Here is a 23,540-nt window from a genome sequence, read left to right as displayed (position 1 = left end):
TTTGTTTTTTCCTCCACGGTGACTCAATCATAACAGGGGACTTTAACAACTACCTCCATCCCTTCTGGGATAAATTCCACTCAGGTAATATATCAGAGATCCCCCCCCCCCGCAAAAATGGCTGCTGCACTTACTGAGTTGGGTCTTCATGATATTTGGCGGTTAAAAAATCCTAAACTTTAAGTCTATTCCTGTTACTCCTCATCCCACCACACATTGTCAAGAATTGACTTGGCGATAGGTTCTGATTCGATGCAGACTCTGGTGGCCGAGGTCGAATACTTAAGAAGTGTTTCGGACCACTCACCCATTAGAGTGCAGCTGAGATGGGGAGCTGACGGAGAGAGGAGTTGGGCCCCATGGCGGCTAAACCCAAATTGGCTTCTTCTGATTAATGGGAATACTATAGAAGGGTGTATTAAGGAATATCTACATTATAATATTGACACCGCCCCGCTAAACATTGTCTGGGATGCTCTTAAGGATTTTTGTAGAGGGGTTCTTTCAAAAGAAATGTACCAATTTAAGTCCAAATCCAGAAGGTTGACATCCTTCCTTCGTGAAGAGGTAGATAAACATGAACTTGAATTTACTAATACACCATCAGACTCCAGTAGGAGGCAGTGGAAGGAGGCTCAGAAAGTATACTCGGACCATTTACTTGACAAAGGTGAGCATAAACGTTTTTTCTATAAGCAGAAGTTCTTTGAGGCGGGAGAAAGTACAGGACACCTATTGTCTTCTCTTATTAAGGCACAGGAGGGCTTGGCCCATATATTGAGTTTACATAATACAGAGGGTGGTAACTATCACAGATAATAAGGACATCTCAGCAGAGTTTAAAAAGTACTATTCTGAACTGTATGCTTCGAAGGCCCCGCCTTGCGAGGGAGAAATGGGCACATATCTGTCTAAGATAAAACTTCCTAAACTTTCTATCGGCAGTTGAGGAGTTGGATAGGCCCCTGACGAATGAGGAGCTGGAATATGCGCTTTCAGGGTTTCCAAATGAGAAGGCCCCAGGGTCGGACGGTATCCCTGGTGAATTTTACAAATGCTTCAGTAGTGTTTTACTACCTCTGCTGCTAAAAGTCTTTCAATCTGCAAGTGATACGGGTCAGCTCCCTCCATCCATGCTAGAGGCTATTATAGTGGTCATCCTTAAGCAGGGTAAGAATCCCCTCCATCCTGAATCTTACAGGCCCATTTCTCTACTCCAGACGGATGTTAAAATTCTTGCCAAAGTTCTCTCGGTCAGACTGGCTAAGGCTGGGCTCATTCATGAGGATCAGTAGGGGTTCATGCCGGGGAAGTCTACTGCCATTAATTTGCATCGGTTGTTCCTCAATATGCAGTTAAGTTCTCCTGAGGCCGGGGGGGGGCCAGGGGGGTGCTATCTCTCGACGCAGCTAAGGCCTTTGATACGGTTGAGTGGAGTTATCTTTGGAAGATTTTAGAAAGAATGGGGTTTGGCCCTAAGTTCTTGGCCCTCATTAAGCTACTCTATAATGGTCCGTCAGCTAGGATTAGGGTCAATGGTGAGTTGTCTGGGGTGGTGGCGATGGGGAGGGGAACAAGACAGGGATGTCCTCTGTCGCCCCTCTTATTTGCCATCGCTATTGAACCCTTAGCATGTATTATTAGGGTCTCTAAGGAAGTGCAGGGATTTAGGGTGGGGGACCTGGAGGAACGCATCTCGCTCTATGTGGACGACATGCTTCTGTATCTGGGGGATGCCTCTTCCTCTATTAGACCAGTTATGGATATCCTTGAGGAATTTGGTAAGTGGTTGGGCCTCCTTATAAATTGGAACAAATCGATACTTATGCCTATAGACCCGTGTGTAGACACGCAGAGGTTAGAGGAAACCAATATTAAACTGGTAACAGAATTTAAGTATCTGGGGATTAATGTTACAGCTAAACCTGTTGACTATGTGCCTCTTAATCTGACACCCCTGTTAGGTAGATTTGTAACTAAAATTGATGCATGGTGTTGACTTCCCCTATCAGTTGTTGGGAGAAGAAATCTCATCAAAATGGTTTTAATGCCCCAACTGCTCTATATACTTCACAAGTCCCCGGTGTGGATCCCGGCATGGAGTATTCAGTTGGCTCATAGATTATTCAGACAATTACTTTTGAAAAAAAAAAAAGCAGGCTCGAATCCGTCTGGAGTACCTACAAAGAGAAAAACCAAATGGGGGGCTGGCTATCCCGAATGCTTGGATCTACTATCTGGTGGCTCAGATTCAGCAACTGAAGGGCTGGGATCAGTGTGGTGCACTGGAGAAAAATGGGCCACTGGTAATTCAGAATAGCCCCTGGAGAGCACCAATGTATATGGTAGACACCCGGGGAGGGGGAAACAAATTATCTCAAGCTCCAACTCTGGCCATGATCTATAAGGTTTGGGATAGAGGAAAGCACCTTTTGGGTGGTTCTGATTGCTCTTTGTTTACACCATTGTAGCATAATCCTAGTCTCCTGGAATTTCAAACTTTAGAAGGGTGCTCTGATTGGGAGGCTAAGGGGGTGATGACGGTGGCACACATTCAGTCTAAAAATGCATTAAAACAGTTTGAACAACTGCGCACTGAATTTAACATTCCCCATAGGTTTTTCTACAGATTTTTACAGCTCCGGCATGCATATGCAGCTCAAATCAAAACTAGAGATCTTAGTATTGGCCCTAATCCCTTGACAATGTTGGTGGGGGGGGGCTTGGGCTCCAGAAGAGGACTGATTTCCTCCATCTATAGAATACTTCTCAATGCATTCCACAATAAGTACCCCCTTTGCACCAAAGCTAGATGGGAGGAGGATGTTGGCCAGCTCTCAGATGATCAGTGGGACTATGTGTTGAGTTCAGTGCCCTGTCTTTTGTTATCGGAGATCCAGAGATTATCGCAGGTGTATCTAATACATAGGAAATATAAAACGCCTGCGTTCTTACACAAAATCGCGACAAGGAGTGACTCGTGTTGCCCCCGATGTAGCCTACCTGATGCACACCTTATGCATATTTTCTGGGAGTGTCCTCAGCTTGGACGGTTCTGGAATAATGTTCTGAATACATTGGCAAGAGTTTATGGTACAAGATTGCTCCCTGATCCAAAGGTCTGTGTGCTGGGTATTATACCGGATATTCCTGTGGAAGACCCACAGGCGATCGGTATGGCTAGCATTCTATATATTGCACGGAAAACCATTGCCTTGCACTGGAAGCAATCTGCACCCCCGACGGTGGAGGAGTTTATTATTAGAGTCAATAGTTCTATAAGGCTGGTAAAAGGAGTGTATATTAAAAGAAAAGCTATCAGAAAATTTGATAAAATCTGGAGCCCCTGGCTTAACACCCCGGGTTGCCATCCCAAATTTTGCTGTTGGAGAATCTGTTCCCTATGCTTCGTTAATTATGGTACCCTTTATTCCCTCCTGGTTCCATATGATCTCTTGCTTTATGAATAGGTTTCATGAATACAGTTGTGGCCAAAAGTACTGACACCCCTGCAATTCTGTCAGATAATACTCAGTTTCTTCCTGAAAATGATTGCAAACACCAATTCTTTGGTATTATTATCTTCATTTAATTTGTCTTAAATGAAAAAAAAACAAAAGAGAATGAAGCAAAAAGCAAAACATTGATCATTTCACACAAAACTCCAAAAATGGGCCAGACAAAAGTATTGGCACCCTCAGCCTAATACTTGGTTGCACAACCTTTAGCCAAAATAACTGCGACCAACCGCTTCCGGTAACCATCAATGAGTTTCTTACAATGCTCTGCTGGAATTTTAGACCATTCTTCTTTGGCAAACTGCTCCAGGTCCCTGATATTTGAAGGGTGCCTTCTCCAAACTGCCATTTTTAGATCTCTCCACAGGGATCTATGGGATTCAGGTCTGGACTCATTGCTGGCCACCTTAGAAGTCTCCAGTGCTTTCTCTCAAACCATTTTCTAGTGCTTTTTGAAGTGTGTTTTGGGTCATTGTCCTGCTGGAAGACCCATGACCTCTGAGGGAGACCCAGCTTTCTCACACTGGGCCCTACATTATGCTGCAAAATTTGTTGGTAGTCTTCAGACTTCATAATGCCATGCACACGGTCAAGCAGTCCAGTGCCAGAGGCAGTAAAGCAACCCCAAAACATCAGGGAACCTCCGCCATGTTTGACTGTAGGGACCGTGTTCCTTTCTTTGAATGCCTCTTTTTTTCTCCTGTAAATTCTTTGTCGATGCCTTTGCCCAAAAAGCTCTACTTTTGTCTCATCTGACCAGAGAACATTCTTCCAAAACATTTTAGGCTTTTTCAGGTAAGTTTTGGCAAACTCCAGCCTGACTTTTTTATGTCTCGGGGTAAGAAGTGGGGTCTTCCTGGGTCTCCTACCATACAGTCCCTTTTCATTCAGACGCCGACGGATAGTACGGGTTGACACTGTTGTACCCTCGGACTGCAGGGCAGCTTGAACTTGTTTGGATGTTAGTCGAGGTTCTTTATCCAACATCCGTACAATCTTGCGTTGAAATTGCTTGTCAATTTTTCTTTTCCGTCCACATCTAGGGAGCTTAGCCACAGTGCCATGGGCTTTAAACTTCTTGATGACACCGCGCACGGTAGACACAGGAACATTCAGGTCTTTGGAGATGGACTTGTAGCCTTGAGATTGCTCATGCTTCCTCACAATTTGGTTTCTCAAGTCCTCAGACAGTTCTTTGGTCTTCTTTCTTTTCTCCATGCTCAATGTGGTAAACACAAGGACACAGGACAGAGGTTGAGTCAACTTTAATCCATGTCAACTGGCTGCAAGTGTGATTTAGTTATTGCCAACACCTGTTAGGTGCCACAAGTAAGGTACAGGTGCTGCTAATTACACAAATTAGAGAAGCATCACATGATTTTTCGAACAGTGCCAATACTTTTGTCCACCCTCTTTTTTATGTTTGGTGTGGAATTATATCCAATTTGGCTTTAGGACAATTCTTTTTGTGTTTTTTCATTTAAGACAAATTAAATGAAGATAATAATACCAAAGAATTTGTGTTTGCAATCATTTTCAGGAAGAAACTGAGTATTATCTGACAGAATTGTAGGGGTGTCAATACTTTTGGCCACAACTGTATGTCTATTGCTCATTTTGTACTATGTGCCTAACTGTTCATAGTTCTATGCTGTACAAGTCTTACCTTGTTTCATACTGTCCCCCTTAAGAATTGTTTTTTTTTGTTTTTTTTTCTACTATACATTTATAGGTCACATTCTAAGGGACCCACGGTTACATTAGTTATAATTTGATAATGGGGGGGTTGGGTTGTGTATAAGAGGTATGTCTCAAATCTGTATGTTAAAACTGTGTGCCTTGTCTCAATTTTGTAAGTTAAAACTGTTTAATAAAAATCTGATTTAAAAAAAAAAAAAAGTACTGCTATTAACTTTATGACTGCACAGTACCGAATGTAGAGCCAGCTTTTGACCAGTGGTTTCCTGTGAAGCATAGATTATGTCCGACCTGGTCAAGCTGGTCTAGAATTTTGTCTTTGCTTCCTATAGAGAACTTTTGATTGAGCAAAAACAGTGAATGACCAATAAATGAATCGGTTCTTACTGACCTATGCTGATTTCTGTAGATACTTCCTCCTCCTTAAGAGGTCTGTCTTCCTCTTCCTCCTCCTCCTCTATGACTTCAACTTTAAAATCAATTAGGTCTTCATCCTCAACAAGATTATATAAAAATGATTAATAATTAGACTTTGAAAAAAAAAAAAACTAGAGAGTGTATAAGATGCACACATTTTTTTCACTGACCACAATGCACTTTTGTTTGATGCCACCTTAGCTTTATCTACCTCAAGTTCCTGTGAGACACATTCTTTTGCACAATCCTGAGAATACAGTGGACTAAGACACCTCTTCTCTGATGGACGTCTCCTACTGGATCCATCTGCAGGAAACACACAAAGGAATTCAATGTGTGATGATCAGAAAGTAGGAGAAAATGTGGTCCTCAAAAAATTTTCTCTTTTACAATCAAAGAGTCTTCTCTTACCTGGTGATATTTTGGACTGGTGGTCCTCCACCATGACATCCTTGTACATATCAGTGTTCCGTTTTAAATATTCCCACTCCTCCTAAGAAAAAGATCTAAGATTTTTAGTTCTTATAGGAAACAGACACATAATGACACAGTCATCATCCAGACATTTATATCAGTGCTCACCTCTCCGGTCAGTAGCTCAATCATCTTGTTGGTGAGGTGTAGGATCTTCTGATCATTCCTTCTCTCTTGTTTCAGCGAGTGGGGTAGTGGGTGAACCCTGGGATTCAAAACTTCTCTTGATTTCTTCATCACTACTGTGCAATCCTGTGAATAGGGACAGACATAATTAAAAGTTAAACCCATAATACATGCACTGGTGTTGTAGACTTGGATCATATCGTTAGTAAACATAACCCTAACCAATGGGAGGGCAACACTTCATAAAGCATAAATACGTAATGACTATTGATTGGAAAATCTCAGGTTAAGAAGTTTGCAAACATAGAGGATAATAAAATATATATTTATTGATTAATCATATTAAAAACCGAGGAAGTGTACAGCGCTGGCAAAAATTAAGAGACCACTGCACAGTTTTATAAAAATCAGCTTCTCTACATGTCTGACAGCCATTCCAGTGTCAGTTGGATTCCAATCAGAGTACACATCATTCTACTTAACCCCTTCCCAACATTAGACATACTATCCTGTCCACGGTACCCGGCGCCTATGACCGGGGACGGGCTACTACGTCTAAGCGATCAGAGGCTTCCCCTGTGGGGAGCACTGCTGATCGCGGCCGGGTGTCAGCTGATTATCACAGCTGACACCCGGCACTATTTGTCAGAGGCAGTCACGGACCTCCCCCGGCACGTTAACCCCTGGCACACTGCGATCAAACACGATCACCGCGTCCATAACGATCCGCCCTATAAAGCTGTTGCATTAGTTAACCCCTTTAGCAAACCCCTTAAAAAATTAAAATAAAAAACAAAGCAAAAATGCTTTATCATCATACCGCCGAACAAAAAGTGCAATAATGCGCGATCAAAGACGCATATAAATACCCATGGTACCGCAGAAAACATCATCTTGTCCCGCAAAAAACGAGCCGCCATACAGCATCATCAGCGAAAAAATAAAAAAGTTATAGCTCGCAGAATAAAGCGATGCAAAAATAAATTTATATAAAATTATTTTTATTGCATAAAAGCGCCAAAACATAAAAAAAGGACATAAATGAGGTATCGCTGTAATCGTACTGACGCGAAGAATAAAACCGCCTTACCAATTTTACCGCACGCCGAACGGTGTAAACGCACCCCCCCAAAACAAATGCATGAAATGCTGGTTTTTGCTCATTCTGCGTCTCAAAAATCAGAATAAAAAGCGATCAAAAATGTCACGTGCCCGAAAATGTTACCAATAACAACGTCAACTCGTCCCGCAAAAAATAAGACCTCACATGACTCGGTGGGTCAAAATATGGAAAAATTATAGCTCTCAAAATGTGGTGATGCAAAAACTATTTTTACAATAAAAAGCGTCTTTTAGCGTGCGACAGCTGCCAAACATAAAAACCGCCATAAATAGTAAATCAAACCCCCCGTTATCACCCCCTTAGTTAGGGAAAAATAATAAAATAAAAAAAATGTATTTATTTCCATTTTCACATTAGGGTTAGGACTAGGGTTAGAGTTAGAATTGGGGGGTTTCCACTGTGTGGGCACATCAGGTGCTCTCCAAATGCAACATGGCGTCTGATCTCAATTCCAGCCAATTCTGCGTTGAAAAAGTCAAATGGTGCTCCTTCCCTTCCAAGCTCTGCCATGCGCCCAAACAGTGTTTTACCCCCACATATGGGGTATCAGCCTACTCAGGACAAATTGCAAAACAACTTTTGGGGTCCAATTTCTCCTGTTACCCTTAGTAAAATAAAAAATTGGGGACTAAAAGCTCATGTTTGTGGAAAAAATATGATTTTTTTATTTTCACGCCCGGGCATTATAAACTTCTGTGAAGCACTGGGGGTTTCAAAGTGCTCACCACACATCTAGATAAGTTCTTTAGGGGTTCTAGTTTCCAAAATGGGGTCACTTGTGGGGGGTTTCCACTGTTTAGGTACATCAGGGACTCTCCAAATGCAACATGACACCCGCAGACCATTCAATCAAAGTGTGCATTCCAAAACGTCACTACTTCCCTTCCGAGCCCCGACGTGTGCCCATACAGTAGTTTTCTCCCACATATGGGGTATCGGCATACTAGGGACAAATTGGACAACAACTTTTGGGGTCCAATTTCTTCTGTTACCCTTGGAAAAATAAAAAAGTTGGGGACTAAAAGATCATGTTTGTGGAAAAAATATGATTTTTTTATTTTCACACCTGGGCGTTATAAACTTGTGATGCATTGGGGGGTCAAAGTGCTCACCACACATCTAGATAAGTTCCTTAGGGGGTCTAGTTTCCAAAATGGGGTCACTTGTGGGAGGTTTCCACCGTTTAGGCATATCAGGGGCTTTCCAAACGTGGCATGGCGTCCAATCCCAATTCCAGCCAAAAAAGTTCCCTTCCGAGCTCTGCCATGCACCCAAATAGTGGTTTACCCCCACATGTGGGGTATCAGCGTACTCAGGACAAATTGCACAATAACTTTTAGGGTCCTGTTACCCTTGGGAAAATAAAAATTGGGGGAGAAAAGATCATTTTTTCCACAAAAAATATTTTTTAATTGTACGGCTGTACGTTATAAACTTCTGTGAAGCCCTTGTGGGTTCAAAGTTCTCACCACATATCTAGATAAGTTCCTTGGGGGGGTCTAGTTTCCAAAATGGGGTCACTTGTAGGGGGTTTCCACTGTTTAGGTACATCAGGGGCTCTCCAAACGTGACATGGTGTCCGATCTGAATTCCAGCCAATTTTGCATTGAAAAAGTCAAACGGCGCTCCTTCCCTTCTGAGCTCTGCCATGTGCCGAAACAGTGGTTCCCCCCACATATCAGGTATCAGCATACTCAGGACAAATTGCACAATAACTTTTGCAGTCCAATTTCACCTGTTACCCTTGGTAAAATAAAAAAAATTGGACCTGAAGTAACTTTTTTTGTGAAAAAAAGTTAAATGTTCATTTTTTTTTAAACATTCAAAAAATTCCTGTGAAGCACCTGAAGGGTTAATAAACTTCTTGAATGTGGTTTTGAGCACCTTAAGGGGTGCAGTTTTTAGAATGGTGTCATTTTTGGGTATTTTCTATCATATAGACCCCTCAAAGTGACTTCAAATGTGATGTGGTCCGTAAAAATAAAATGGTGTTGCAAAAATGAGAAATCGCTGGTCACCTTTTAACCCTTATAACTTCCTAACAAAAAAAAATTTTGGTTACAAAATTGTGCTGATGTAAAGTAAACATGTGGGAAATGTTACTTATTAAGTTTTTTGTGTGCCGTATCTCTGTGATTTAAGGGCATAAAAATTCAAAGTTGGAAAACTGCAAAATTTTTGCCAAATTTCCGTTTTTTTCACAAATAAACGCAAGTTATATGAATGAAATTTTACCACTAACATGAAGTACAATATAAATGGAGATTCAGTGGCGCTTGTGTATGAGTGTAATTCCAGCAGCAAACACTAAGACACCTGTCACAAGGGTGTCAAAGAAGTAAGGTAAAATAACTCATAATATTAGTGTGCGCTTGGAACACTCAAAGAAGAGGGAAATCTAAATTGGGTGGTTATAGAAAAAAAAAAAAAAACCTCTTATAAGTGCTCTTTATGTAGCTGGATAATAGCGAGAAAATAGCAATTAGTAATAGTCAATTGTAAGACCTCAGAAGAAGTGCTTAAGGGAAAAAGAATATATATAGATGCTGGTGGCAATCTTAGTTCCAACCTGAACAATCACAAACTAAAAAGGCATGAGTGAGGGTAAAAACCTGACATCACTGAACAGGTTATATACTGCAGGGTAATTCTCCCTGATAGTAGCTTAAAAAAAAAGTCAAAGTCAAAGTCAAATTGCAGCCTGTGAACGGCTGTGCAGAGTAGCCGCAATAGTAAATGCACAAGTCAGAGAGCGGTACCTGTAAAGATAATGCGATGCGAAGTCCTCACTCCAGTAAGTGGTGCAGGTTAAAATAGCGCTTTTTGCTCCAGCGCTTGGAAAAGGAGGGGGGGGGTTTGTACACAGGGGTATAGACGAGTTACAGGGCCTGCCCCGGCCGGTGGCAGCCTCCTGTCAGTGTACCTCCAGCTGTGGAGCAGACGTGAGCGGCCTCTCGTGCTCCCGGCGTCTGTGAGCTGCTCCAGGTATACAGGACCTTCGTGATGTGAATCAACACATGACCACGTCAGTTTCACTTGCTGGTGGTTGCGACGGGGATCAATGGACTTTTTTTTTTTTTTTTTTTTTTCCTTCTTCTATAACCACCCAATTTAGATTTCCCTCTTCTTTGAGTGTTCCAAGCGCACACTAATATTATTAGTTATGAAGTACAATATGTCACGAGAAAACAATGTCAGAATCAGTGGGATCCATGGAAGCGTTTCAGAGTTATTACCTCCTAAAGGGACAGTGGTCAGAATTGTAAAAATTGGCCCGGTCATTAACGTGCAAACCACCCTTGGGGGTAAAGGGTGTGACGAACAGCCCACCGCCGTTCGTCTACTTACGGGCGACACTAACGGGGGTCCCGCTGCCACCAATACGTGACCGACAGCGGACCCTGTGTCACCACTATGTCACAATCCCTCCACTGACACCGGTGTATCAGCGGACGGAGGGACGCGACACAATGCCGGCACACGGCTATCACAGGCACCGTTGGGGCTTATCTTAGCTATCCCACCACCGGCACCATGTGACAAAAATACCCAGCAAGCTAATCTCGCTCTACAATTTGCCGCAGGTGGAGTTTAATTTGGATGCCCCACCACTGCTATCAATCTTCCAAGTACTGCGGGGATTTATGTATATCCCACTTTCTCAGTTCCACTTTGGAACTCGCAGCTCTCCGGCGCCCCCCTTACCCTCAGGTCAGTCAGGGAACTGCACCTAGGATAATTAGTCGCCGGACGGGCTGCCTGTTGTGAACCGGCAATTAGGCTTCTGCAGTAAGGGAATTATCAATGCTGTGGCTGAAGCCCCTTACTCAGCAATATAAGACCCTTCTAGACTGCCAGCAAGCCGCAATAGCCATGCACAACGCGCTGCCACCAGTCACGGTTACTTAATTCACAGTGTTAAATTAAGAGGGTCCGTGGCAAACCCCTCGAATTAGTAGCAATTATCTAACAAAGGCGTATAGTTCGAGTCTTAGAGCATAGAGACAGATCTAAATAATTATTTCATTTATTTTCCGAAAGAGGACAGTGATTACAGATAAAAGTTGCTATAAAATTGAGACATAAAATATGTACAGTACAGGTATAAAATAAAAGTGGAGAAAACAAAGAGATTACACTCACAGTTCCATATTGTTCCTTAGGCAGACCATGTGGCTTTAAGGTGGGTGGAGGCGGAGCTGCACTTCTCCGCTCATCTGAGTTCTTGTCAGCACGGACTCTGCAGCTGTTCTAAGCTGGTTTGCCCAGGAAATGCCTTATAGACTTTCCTATGTGACATCACGGAGAGGTGCATTCTGGGTTGATCCCACCTCTCTTATCCAAGTTATGTTTTGGCTACAAAACTTAGATTAGCTATAACTTTATGGGAGAAGCTGGTATGGACTCATCAGTGGTATCATGTTTCCCAGCGTAATGAGCCCATCAAGAAAACATCAAACATCTATGCGATATGACCGTCCATTTGGGCGCAAATCCTATCTCATGTTCTGGACAGGGTAGAACTTCGAAACATACGCGGTCTCGAATCTGGGACCGCTCAGGTTACAAAAATATGATTTTCATATCTCTAGGGTATTTGGTTCTTATGGTATAGGCTCTCATAGTTTTATTCGTTTCAAACAAAGAAGTTGTTCCCGCACTTTTTTTCTTCTCTTTCAGCCGAGGCACATGAGAAGCCAAATGGGGTGACAGGAAATTGGTTTATGGCACTCGGGGGAAGGGAAGCTGCTGTAGTGTGCAATGTAACTGAGACACTGGCAGGCAGCTTCTCAAAAGAAAATGGAGGGTTTGTTAGCACATTGCAACAGAAAACATATCTTGCAGACATTGTACATCACACCTCCCCCCTTAAGAGGGCGCTAAGGAGGCATTACCTCTCGGTAATCGGCCATACGCACCGGCGGGGCAACCCATCGGCATTGCCGTTTTCACTGCCCTTCCTGTGTTTTACAGTAAAATCGTACTGTTGAAGGGCAAGGCTCCAGCGGAGCAATCTTCCATTGGTTCCGGACACTGTGTGCAACCAGCTCAGAGGGTTGTGGTCAGTTACCACCGTGAAGGCGCGCCCGTACAGGTAGGGCTGCAAACGCTGCAGTGCCCACACCATGGCCAGACACTCCTTCTCGATGGTCGAGTATGCCACTTCCCTCGGCAAAAGTTTCCGGCTCAGGTACAACACGGGGTGCTCTTGGTCCCCCGAGTCGACCTGGCTAAGCACAGCACCGAGGCCAAACTCGCTGGCGTCGGTCTGTACCAGAAACGGGCGACTGCTGTCGACTGCTCTCAACACAGGAGAGTTGCACAGGGCTGCTTTCAAAGCTTGGAAAGCCGCCTCACAGTCATCTGTCCAGTTGACTGTTTGGGGTAGCCTCTGCTTGGTGAGGTCAGTCAAGGGTTTGGCAAGGGCGCTATAGTCCTGTACGAACCGCCTATAGTACCCTGCAGTGCCCAAGAAGGACTTCACCTGTTTCTTGGTCCTGGGGGTGGGCCAGGACACGATTGCGTCCACTTTTTCTGGCTCCGGGCTCATGGAACCCCCGCCTACCCGGTGCCCCAGGTAGTGGACCTCGCGCATGCCTATCTGGCACTTCCCCGGCTTGATGGTCAGGCCTGCCTGGTGAAGACGCTTGAGCACCTCCTGGAGGTGCTGAAGGTGTTCCTCCCAGGTGGAACTGAAGACGGCAATATCGTCTAAGTACGCCACCGCGTACTCCTCCAGTCCCCGAAGCAGGTGGTTGACCATCCGCTGGAAGGTGGCAGGGGCATTCTTCATGCCGAAGGGCATGACCGTGGACTCGTACAGTCCAAAGGGGGTGATAAAGGCAGATTTCTCCTGCGCCTCAGGGCTCAGGGGAATCTGCCAGTATCCCCGACTCAAATCCATGATGGATATGTAGTTGGCGTTTGTCAACCGCTCGAGCAGATCCTCGATGCGCGGCATTGGGTGGGCATCAGAGGTTGTGATGGCGTTGAACCCCCTGTAGTCCACGCAGAACCGGGTGGTTCGATCCTTTTTAGGCACGAGGACTACAGGTGAAGCCCACGCACTTTTTGACCGTCGAATCACTCCCAGCCTTAACATCTCATTGACCTCTTGGCGCATGACTTGTTGCACCGTTTCAGAGATCCGATAAGGTGTTCGCCGTAATGGGGCATGATTCCCGGTGTCCACCTCATGAACCGCTAACTCCGTCCTCCCAGGACGGTTGGTGAACACGGGCCGGAAGAGTTCCAGGGTGGCCATCAACTGCAACCGCTGGGACACGGTGAGCGAACCACTTATCTCCATGTCCTCAATGGACCCATTGGCCTTGGCCTGGGCCAGCATGTCCAGGAGGGAATCTTCCTCCCCATCCTCTGGCAGATTGCAGACCGGTAGGATGCAAGCTTCACGTTCGTAGTGCGCCTTCAGCATGTTGACGTGAAAGGCCTTGCGCCTACCCCGAGCATGGTCAAGCGTGACCACGTAGGTGACCGGGTTGAGCTGTTGGTGGACGACGTACGGGCCTTCCCAGGCTGCCTGAAGCTTATCCGTTGGTACAGGGACCAGCGCCCACACCTTTTGGCCCACCTGGTAGGTCCGCTCCCGGGCGTTCTGGTCGTACCAGTGCTTCTGGTCAGCCTGAGCCTGCGTCATGTTGTCATGCACCAACTGCGTCAAGGTCTGCATCTTGTCACGGAAGCGCATGACATAATCCACGATGGACACTTCTGTGGGGTTTGGCTCATCTTCCCAGGATTCTCTTATCAACCCAAGGGGTCCCCGGACTCGCCTGCCATACAGGAGCTCGAAGGGGGAGAACCCGGTCGAGGCCTGCGGAACTTCTCTGTAAGCGAACAGCAGGTGTGGGAGGTACCGCTCCCAGTCGCGCCCTTGGGTCTCAACCAGTATGCGGAGCATCTGTTTGAGGGTACCGTTGAAACGTTCACACAAACCATTAGTCTGTGGGTGATACGGACTCGATACCAGCTGCGTCACCTGCATTTTCTCACAGAGAGCCTCCATTAGGCGAGACATGAATTGGGGCCCTTGATCGGTAAGCATCTCCCTGGGAAATCCTACTCTTGAAAAGATAGTCACCAGTGCGTCAGCCACCTTATCTGCCCTGGTTGAAGACAGAGCTACTGCCTCTGGGTACCGGGTAGCGTAGTCTACCACGGTGAGAATGTATCGCTTTCCGGAGCTGCTGGGGACGGACAGCGGTCCTACAATGTCCACCGTGATTCTCTGGAAAGGCTCCTCTATCACCAGCAAAGGAATAAGGGGAGCCTTAAGAGCAGGCCCCGCCTTACCCACTTTTTGACAGATGGCGCAGGAGCGGCAGTAGTGTGTTACATCTGTCCCCATCTTGGGCCAATAGAAGTGTTGAGACAGCCGTGCCTTTGTTTTGCTGATCCCCAAGTGTCCAGCGAGTGGAATCTCATGGGCAATCCGCAACAACTCGGTTCTGAACTGATAGGGGACGACCAGCTGTCTTTCCCTCAACCACTCCTTTTTAGGATCTCCGGGTACTGTCTCCCGGTACAACCTTCCTCGTTCCCAGAACACCCTCTCCTTATCAGGCTTGGAGGTGGGCGTCTCGGCGAGACCTCTCAATTTCTCCAGGCTGGCATCTGAGTGCAGAGCAGCCTGGAACTCCATGCTGGAGGCTGCCAGAAGTGACGTCAGGGTACCTCCTTTACTGGGACCCTCTGGAACCGGCTCTGGGTTCACCTCTGGTTCAGTCTCTCCTGCAGCAGCAGAGGGTCCAGAAGACAGTGCGTTACCTGCGATCTGGGCACTCTGACTGCGTGTGACAGCTGCTATGTATGCTGTCTCCCTGGGGATTTCTACAGACCCACCAGCCGGTGCTGCCCTGGGCTCTCCCTCCCCATCCACCCCCAACACTTTAGGAGCAGTGCTACTTATGGGCCAGTTACCTTCCTCGGTGGCACTGGTCAGCTGCATGGCATTACCTTCCTCATGGTCCCCATGCACCTCCCCATTCTCTTGAGCACCGTTGCTTGCTCCTGCCAGGGGTTCCTCAGCCATCTCACTCCGCAGAGTGACGGGGCTGAGCACCTCGGTACCTGTGGACACATCTACCGTTTCAAAGAAAGGGTTAACGGGTTCAGTCGGCACAGATACATCAACATCATCATTCCTAGGAAAAGAATGGTTATCAGTTTGCTTTGGTACATTCACATCAGCATCAGCATCATACCTTGGGAAAGAATGGTTGTTAGTTGCATCATTTCTCATCAAGGCATTAGCAGGTAACACATTCAGTTTCCCATCATCAACATCATCAGGGTTAACGTTACCCTTATTATCAGTTTGGGGAAGGGTGTCAGGGACGTAGTATGCAACCATCCGCCCCAAGTCAGTCCCCAATAAAACATCAGTGGGCAGGTTTTCAGACACTCCCACCTCCATCAACCCGCTCCCAGCACCCCAATCGAGATAAACTCGTGCCACTGGCAAGGTACAACGGGTGCCTCCAATCCCGGTGACAGTCAGGGTTTTCCCCTCAACAAACTCTTCAGGGGCCGCCAGTCCAGGACGGATGAGGGTTCGTTTAGCCCCGGTGTCCTTGAGGCCTGTAGCAAGACGGGCCCCCACCTGAACAGGTTGAACGTTGTCGTCAGCCCTCCCAACCACACCTCCCACCAAAAGAACAGAGGCGTTGGGCCCGGGGGCCTTGGCTGGGGGGTTCTTCGGCCTATCCGGACAGGTGTAAGAGAAGTGACCAGGCCGCTTGCAGTGGTGACACAGGCGACTGTCAGTAGCCGGCCTGTTGTTGGCAACAGGGACAGGGCCTCCGGAGGGACGGCTAGCTGGGGCATTGGGGTTGGTTGCTGGCTTACCCCCTTTCCAGCTGGTGGCGACTGGCCTCCGCGTCTCGGGCTTCCGGTTGGCCTCGTGGTTGTCGGCGATCTGCGCCGCTTTGTCCGCGTTCGTTGGTTCGCGGTCCAGGATGAACTGTCGGACCTCAGCTGGGCAGAGATGCAGGAACTGGTCTTTGATCATCAGGTCCCGTAGCTGCTCAAAGGTTTCAACGGACAGTCCATGGATCCACTGGTCAAAGTGGGTCCTGAGTCCTTGCACCACATCACTGTAGCTATCATGTGGGCCACGTTGGAGGTGCCGGAACTTCTTTCGGTATACCTCAGGTGTCAGCCGGTATTTGGCGATCAGCGCCTGCTTTATGGCGACATAGTCGTCATCGGCTTCTGGCGGAAGAGAAGCAAATGCCTCCAGGGCTTTGCCCTTTAGCCCTGGGGTCAAGTACCTTGCCCATTGGTCTCTAGGCAGCTGGTACTGTCTGCAGGCTTTCTCAAAGGCTCGCAGGAACGTGTCCAAGTCCCCATCCTTTTCCATCACGGGAAAATGCTCTGGCCGGGGTTTAGGAGTCTGGACGCTGCTGGGCTCACGGCTTCGGGCTGTGGGGGCATTCCACCCCCGCTGGAGCATCTCCAGCTCATGGGCCCTCTGAGCTTCAGCTTGGCGCTCACGTTCGGCTTGGGCCTCCTGCCGATATTGCTGGATCAGCCTAACCCGCCCATCCCTGTCTTCGGCGGGGAGTTCGTCCAAGGCCATTTGCAGATAGGGGTCCACACCGTTCTGGTTGAATGTGGGGCCAGCGCTCAGGAGTGGAGCCTCTGCTGCAGCCCCATTGCAACTTGGGCCAACTTCTGCGCTCGCTGGATTCTGGTCGTTGTCCAGCTGCACTAGAGCCGCGATCATTTGAGCTCTGTTTTTGTTCGTGGCGTCAAGGCCTTGGTACGTGCATAACACAGCAAGAACTTCCTTTGTCTGCCGGTTGTACCAAGGTTCTCCTTTTGCCGCCATGGTTGCCAAATAAAAGATAGAAAAAGAAAAACGAAGAAACGGGAGGGGGATACTTGCAAGTACACACTAATGTCTCAGGACTAGTAACCACTGAGTCTGTTCTCCAAAACCTATGATGCAGGATTCCCGCAGGAACCGTGCAGGTTTTTAGTGAGAGGAATGATTGCTCAAACCAAATCACTAATGCTCTAGGATTATCCCACCGCTCTGCCACCAATATGTGACGAACAGCCCACCGCCGTTCGTCTACTTACGGGCGACACTAACGGGGGTCCCGCTGCCACCAATACGTGACCGACAGCGGACCCTGTGTCACCACTATGTCACAATCCCACCACTGACACCGGTGTATCAGCGGACGGAGGGACGTGACACAATGCCGGCACACGGCTATCACAGGCACCGTTGGGGCTTATCTTAGCTATCCCACCACCGGCACCATGTGACAAAAATATCCAGCAAGCTAATCTCGCTCTACAATTTGCCGCAGGGGGAGTTTAATTTGGATGCCCCACCACTGCTATCAATCTTCCAAGTACTGCAGGGATTTATGTATATCCCACTTTCTCAGTTCCACTTTGGAACTCGCAGCTCTCCGGCGCCCCCCTTACCCTCAGGTCAGTCAGGGAACTGCACCTAGGATAATTAGTCGCCGGACGGGCTGCCTGTTGTGAACCGGCAATTAGGCTTCTGCAGTAAGGGAATTATCAATGCTGTGGCTGAAGCCCCTTACTCAGCAATATAAGACCCTTCTAGACTGCCAGCAAGCCGCAATAGCCATGCACAACGCGCTGCCACCAGTCACGGTTACTTAATTCACAGTGTTAAATTAAGAGGGTCCGTGGCAAACCCCTCGAATTAGTAGCGATTATCTAACAAAGGCGTATAGTTCGAGTCTTAGAGCATAGAGACAGATCTAAATAATTATTTCATTTATTTTCCGAAAGAGGACAGTGATTACAGATAAAAGTTGCTATAAAATTGAGACATAAAATATGTACAGTACAGGTATAAAATAAAAGTGGAGAAAACAAAGAGATTACACTCACAGTTCCATATTGTTCCTTAGGCAGACCATGTGGCTTTAAGGTGGGTGGAGGCGGAGCTGCACTTCTCCGCTCATCTGAGTTCTTGTCAGCACGGACTCTGCAGCTGTTCTGAGCTGGTTTGCCCAGGAAATGCCTTATAGACTTTCCTATGTGACATCACGGAGAGGTGCATTCTGGGTTGATCCCACCTCTCTTATCCAAGTTATGTTTTGGCTACAAAACTTAGATTAGCTATAACTTTATGGGAGAAGCTGGTATGGACTCATCAGTGGTATCATGTTTCCCAGCGTAATGAGCCCATCAAGAAGACATCAAACATCTATGCGATATGACCGTCCATTTGGGCGCAAATCCTATCATGTTCTGGACAGGGTAGAACTTCGAAACATACGCGGTCTCGAAGCTGGGACCGCTCAGGTTACAAAAATATGATTTTCATATCTCTAGGGTATTTGGTTCTTATGGTATAGGCTCTCATAGTTTTATTTGTTTCAAACAAAGAAGTTGTTCCCGCACTTTTTTTCTTCTCTTTCAGCCGAGGCACATGAGAAGCCAAATGGGGTGACAGGAAATTGGTTTATGGCACTCGGGGGAAGGGAAGCTGCTGTAGTGTGCAATGTAACTGAGACACTGGCAGGCAGCTTCTCAAAAGAAAATGGAGGGTTTGTTAGCACATTGCAACAGAAAACATATCTTGCAGACATTGTACATCACAAAGGGGTTAATGTGCTTCTGATTAGGTGATCACCTGAACCAAATCTTATTTAAAGAAGTTGTCCAGTACTATAACTTTTTTCATAAATCTTGCTATTATGTGCCAATCAAAACATCCACTGTGTTTATTTTAGCAATTTTACCTTTTATCCTGCTGTAGCAGCACATCTTCAGTGCTGGCTCCAGCCTCATGGGGTTAATCAACAACTTCCTTTCTCCTGATTTACTGTGCTCTAATGCTACAAGTTCCATGATGCATTGCACTGGCCTGTAAGCCAGCACCTAGCACACCCACTCCAAAACACACCTAAACCCCTCCCTCCTCTATCTTCAATCTGAAGCATCTTATTGTAACACCTGCCCCTTTATTATAACCTTGCTGTGCTGATTGGCTGGCAGAGACCCATGATTGTGGGGCTATGCCAATGGATACAGAGCTGGGGAGAGGAGATAGACGCTGCAGAGCGACGGGGCTGTGACGTGCGGACGCAGCACCGCCCACAGCCCCGTCAGGGTATGTGCACACATTGAGGATTCCAGTGGGGATTTTTCCGCACAGAATCCACATCTCTTGGCATAAAACGCAGGTGCGCTTTTGATGCGGTTTTAATGCGTTTTTTACATGCGGTTTTGTAAGCTAAATAAAGATATGTTATTTAAAAAAAAAATTAAAAAAAAAGATTTGTGCTGTCATTGCTGTCCAACCTCCTCTTTTACATTTGTCCAACCCACACTCCATTACACACACAGATAGACAGATAATAGATATATATAGATATATTCCTTAGATATATCTATACATATATCCATAGATACATCCATATCCATGTTTATTAATGAACAATGTTTCATTTACAAAAAAAAAAAAAAAAACAACACCCTGAAAAAAATGGCGTGGGCTCCCACGCAATTTTCTGTGCCAGAGGTGGAAAGCCGACGGCCAGGAGCCAATATTTGTAGCCTGCGAAGAGGGTAATACAGATGGCCCCTTCTAAGGCTATGAATATCAGCCCGCAGCTGTCTGCATAGCCTTTACTGGTTATTAAAATAAGACATCTCTAAGATGTGCCAATTCTGGCACTTAGCTTACACTCCCGTGTAGCGGTGGGATATGGGGTAATAAGGGGTTAATGTTACCTTGCTATTGTAAGGTGACATTAAGCCCGGTTAATAATGGAGAGGCGTCAATAAGACACCTATCTATTATTAATCTTATAGCTTGTAAGGGTTAAAAAAACACACACATAAGAATAAAGTATTTTAATGAAGTGAAACACAACACTGTTTTCATATTTTTATTGCACTCCCAGATCCAAGCGACGCCTAAGGTCTACTATTATAATAAGTAAAAAAATAAACCAACCGTATACTCCCTGTCCGATGCAGTCCCTGTACCCTATAGAACAGTGACATGAGGTGATGTCACTGCTCTATAGGGCCTCCCAGTGATGAACAGACAGGAGACAATGGCTCCTGCAGTGCATCACTGAGGTTACCTGAGTTCAGGCTCTCACTTTACAGCAATGCTGCGTGAGAATTAGGGTTAGGGTTATGGGTCCTCTTTCCTGGCAGCGGAGGGATACACAGAGGAGGATTACCTCCGCTTGTCATTTCATTGCTGGAGTCCCTGTAGAACACTGACATCACCTGATGTCACTGTGCTATAGGGGAAATCGTCATGGGACACTCGTTATTAATTGGACTATGGCAGAAAGGTAAGTATAGGTTGTTTTATTATTTTATTTTTATTAAAGGAAACGAGGGCATCGGGGACTAGGTGATTGGTAAGTATGTACTCTATGTTATGTGTTGTATATATGTTCTGTATGTTTTGTTTTTTTTTTACAATGAACACATTAGCCGGATGATGGGACTACTACTGTCCCATCATTGGCTAATGTGTCGCTCACCGTCAGCATAGCAGGCATAGCCCAATGGGACTTGTAGTCCCATCGGACAATGCCTGCATACAGACACAGCCCCTGCATATAGACCCCCCCCCCCGGCAGCCCACGCACAGCTGGGGATCCTTCAGCAAGGCTGGAATTGGGCAGGTTAATCTTTGCGAAGGACGTATTAATCAAGCCGCATGCACAGTTATCCTGGAAAAACAGTTGATTCCTTCTGCTCAGGCAATGTTACCCAACTCTGAGGACTGGTTTTTCCAGCAGGACATTGCGTCATGCCACACAGCTAGGTCACTCAATGTGTGAATGAAGGACCACCACATCAAATCTCCGTCATGGGCAGCCCAATCTCCACACCTGAAAACCATTGAGAACCTCTGGAATGTAATCAAGAGGAAGATGGATAGTCACAAGCCATCAAACAAAGAAGAACTGCTTACATTTTTGTTTTCTTAGCATTATTTGAGGTCTGCAAGCATTGCATTTTTTTGTTCTTTTGACCATTACTCATTTTCTGAAAATACAAAATTTAGTGCTTGGAAATTCGGAGACATGTTGTCAGTAGTTTATAGAATAAAAGAGGAATTTACATTTTACTCAAGAATATACCTATAAAGAGAAAAATCAGACAAACTGAAAGTTTTACAGTGGTCTCTTAATTTTTGCCAGACCTGCATATACAGTCATATGTTAAAGTTTGGGCACCCCTATTAATGTTAACCTTTTTTCTTTATAACAATTTTGGTTTTTGCAACAGCTATTTCAGTTTCATATATCTAATAACTGATGGACTCAGTTATATTTCTGGATTCAAATTAGGTTTATTGTGCTAACAGAAAATGTGCAATCTGCATTTTAACAAAATTTGACCGGTGCAAAAGTATGGGCACCTCAACATAAAAGTGACATTAATATTTCGTAGATCCTTCTTTTGCAAAAATAACAGCCTCTAGTCGCTTCCTGTAGCTAATAATGAGTTCCTGGATGAAGTTATTTGTGAACATTCCTGTTTACAAAACAATTCCAGTTCAGTTAAGTTTGATGGTCGCCGAGCATGGACAGCCCACTTCAAATCATCCCACAGATGTTCAATGATATTCACGTCTGGGGACTGGGATGGCCATTCCAGAACATTGTAATTGTTCCTCTGCATGAATGCCTGAGTAGATTTGGAGCGGTGTTTTGGATCATCGTCTTGCTGAAATATCCATCCCCTGCTTAACTTCAACTTCGTCACTGATTCTTGCACATTATTGTCTAGAATCTGCTGATACTGAGTTGAATCCATGCGACCCTCAACTTTAACAAGATTCCCGGTGCTGGCATTGGCCACACAGCCCCAAAGCATGATGGAACCTCCACCAAATTTTCCTGTGGGTAGCAAGTGTTTTTCTTGGAATGCTGTGTTTTTTAGCCTCCATGCATAACGCCTTTTTATATGACCAAATAACTCAATCTTTGTTTCATCAGTCCACAGGACCTTCTTCCAAAATGTAACTGGCTTGTCCAAATGTGCTTTTGCATACCTCAGGCGACTCTGTTTGTGGCGTGCTTGCAGAAACGGCTTCTTTCGCATCACTCTCCCATACAGCTTCTCCTTGTGCAAAGTGCGCTGTATTGTTGACCGATGCACAGTGACACCATCTGCAGCAAGATGATGCTGCAGGTCTTTGGAGGTGGTATGTGGATTGTCCTTGACTGTTCTCACCATTCTTCTTCTCTGCCTTTCTGATATTTTTCTTGGCCTGCCACTTCTGGGCTTAACAAGAACTGTACCTGTGTTCTTCCATTTCCTTACTATGTTCCTCACAGTGGAAACTGACAGGTTAAATCTCTGAGACAACTTTTTGTATCCTTCCCCTGAAAAGCTATGTTGAATAATCTTTGTTTTCAGATTATTTGAGAGTTGTTTTGAGGAGCCCATGATGCCACTCTTCATAGGAGAATCAAATAGGAGAACTACTGGCAAGTGGCCACCTTAAATACCTTTTCTCATAATTTGATACACCTGGCTATGAAGTTCAAAGCTCAATGAGGTTACAAACCCAATTTAGTGCTTCAGGAAGTCAGTAAAAAGTAGTTAGGAGTGTTCAAATCAAGAAAATGATAAGGGTGCCCATACTTTTGCACCGGTCAAATTTTGTTTAAATGCAGATTGCACATTTTCTGTTAGTACAATAAACCTCATTTGAATCCAGAAATATAACTGAGTCCATCAGTTATTAGATATATGAAACTGAAATAGCTGTTGCAAAAACGAAAATTGTTATAAAGAAAAAAGGTTAACATTAATAGGGGTGCCCAAACTTTTACATATGACTGTATTTTGAAGTGCCTTTACTGTATAAATATAACCTAAGGTAATGAAGTGCAGTTCATAAGCATTGGTGCTAAATGGATGCCAAATGTAGTCAATAACCACAAACACAGGGTTGAAAAAGTTACTTTTTTTTTTTTTATCTGGAATGGCATCCACAAGAGAATCCTGCACCCATTCACACCTCTAGCCTAATGCTACATTCACACATCCTGGTGTCATGGTGCGAGCATGGACCAGGATGTGCACGGACTGTCCACGGGCCTACTTTCCCAAATTTGACAGCCTCATAGACCTACGTAAGGCTGTCAAGTTTGGGTCAGGAGACCCGTGGCCAGCCCGTG

At 45.6% G+C, this 23,540-nt stretch overlaps 1 protein-coding gene across 2 annotated transcripts in view; it reads right to left on the bottom strand.

Moving 5' to 3' along the window:
- LOC141100194 (uncharacterized) overlaps window positions 1–23,540 on the bottom strand; it is a 65,789-nt gene that overhangs the window by 4,214 nt on the left and 38,035 nt on the right. For both annotated transcript variants that reach the window (XM_073588515.1, XM_073588516.1), the window contains exons 3-6: window positions 6,216–6,359; window positions 6,045–6,126; window positions 5,845–5,939; window positions 5,608–5,710 (exon numbers count right to left, since the gene is read on the bottom strand). In XM_073588515.1, coding sequence (XP_073444616.1) covers window positions 5,608–5,710; window positions 5,845–5,939; window positions 6,045–6,126; window positions 6,216–6,359 — 424 coding nt within the window. The remainder of the gene's footprint in view (window positions 1–5,607; window positions 5,711–5,844; window positions 5,940–6,044; window positions 6,127–6,215; window positions 6,360–23,540) is intronic.

The sequence above is a fragment of the Dendrobates tinctorius genome, unplaced genomic scaffold (genome assembly GCF_039654945.1).
Source record: "Dendrobates tinctorius isolate UK_male_01 unplaced genomic scaffold, ASM3965494v1 ptg000103l, whole genome shotgun sequence".
NCBI lineage: Eukaryota > Metazoa > Chordata > Amphibia > Anura > Dendrobatidae > Dendrobates > Dendrobates tinctorius.
Note: the sequence above shows the minus strand (reverse complement) of the source record. Positions and strands in the feature narration are given on the sequence as shown.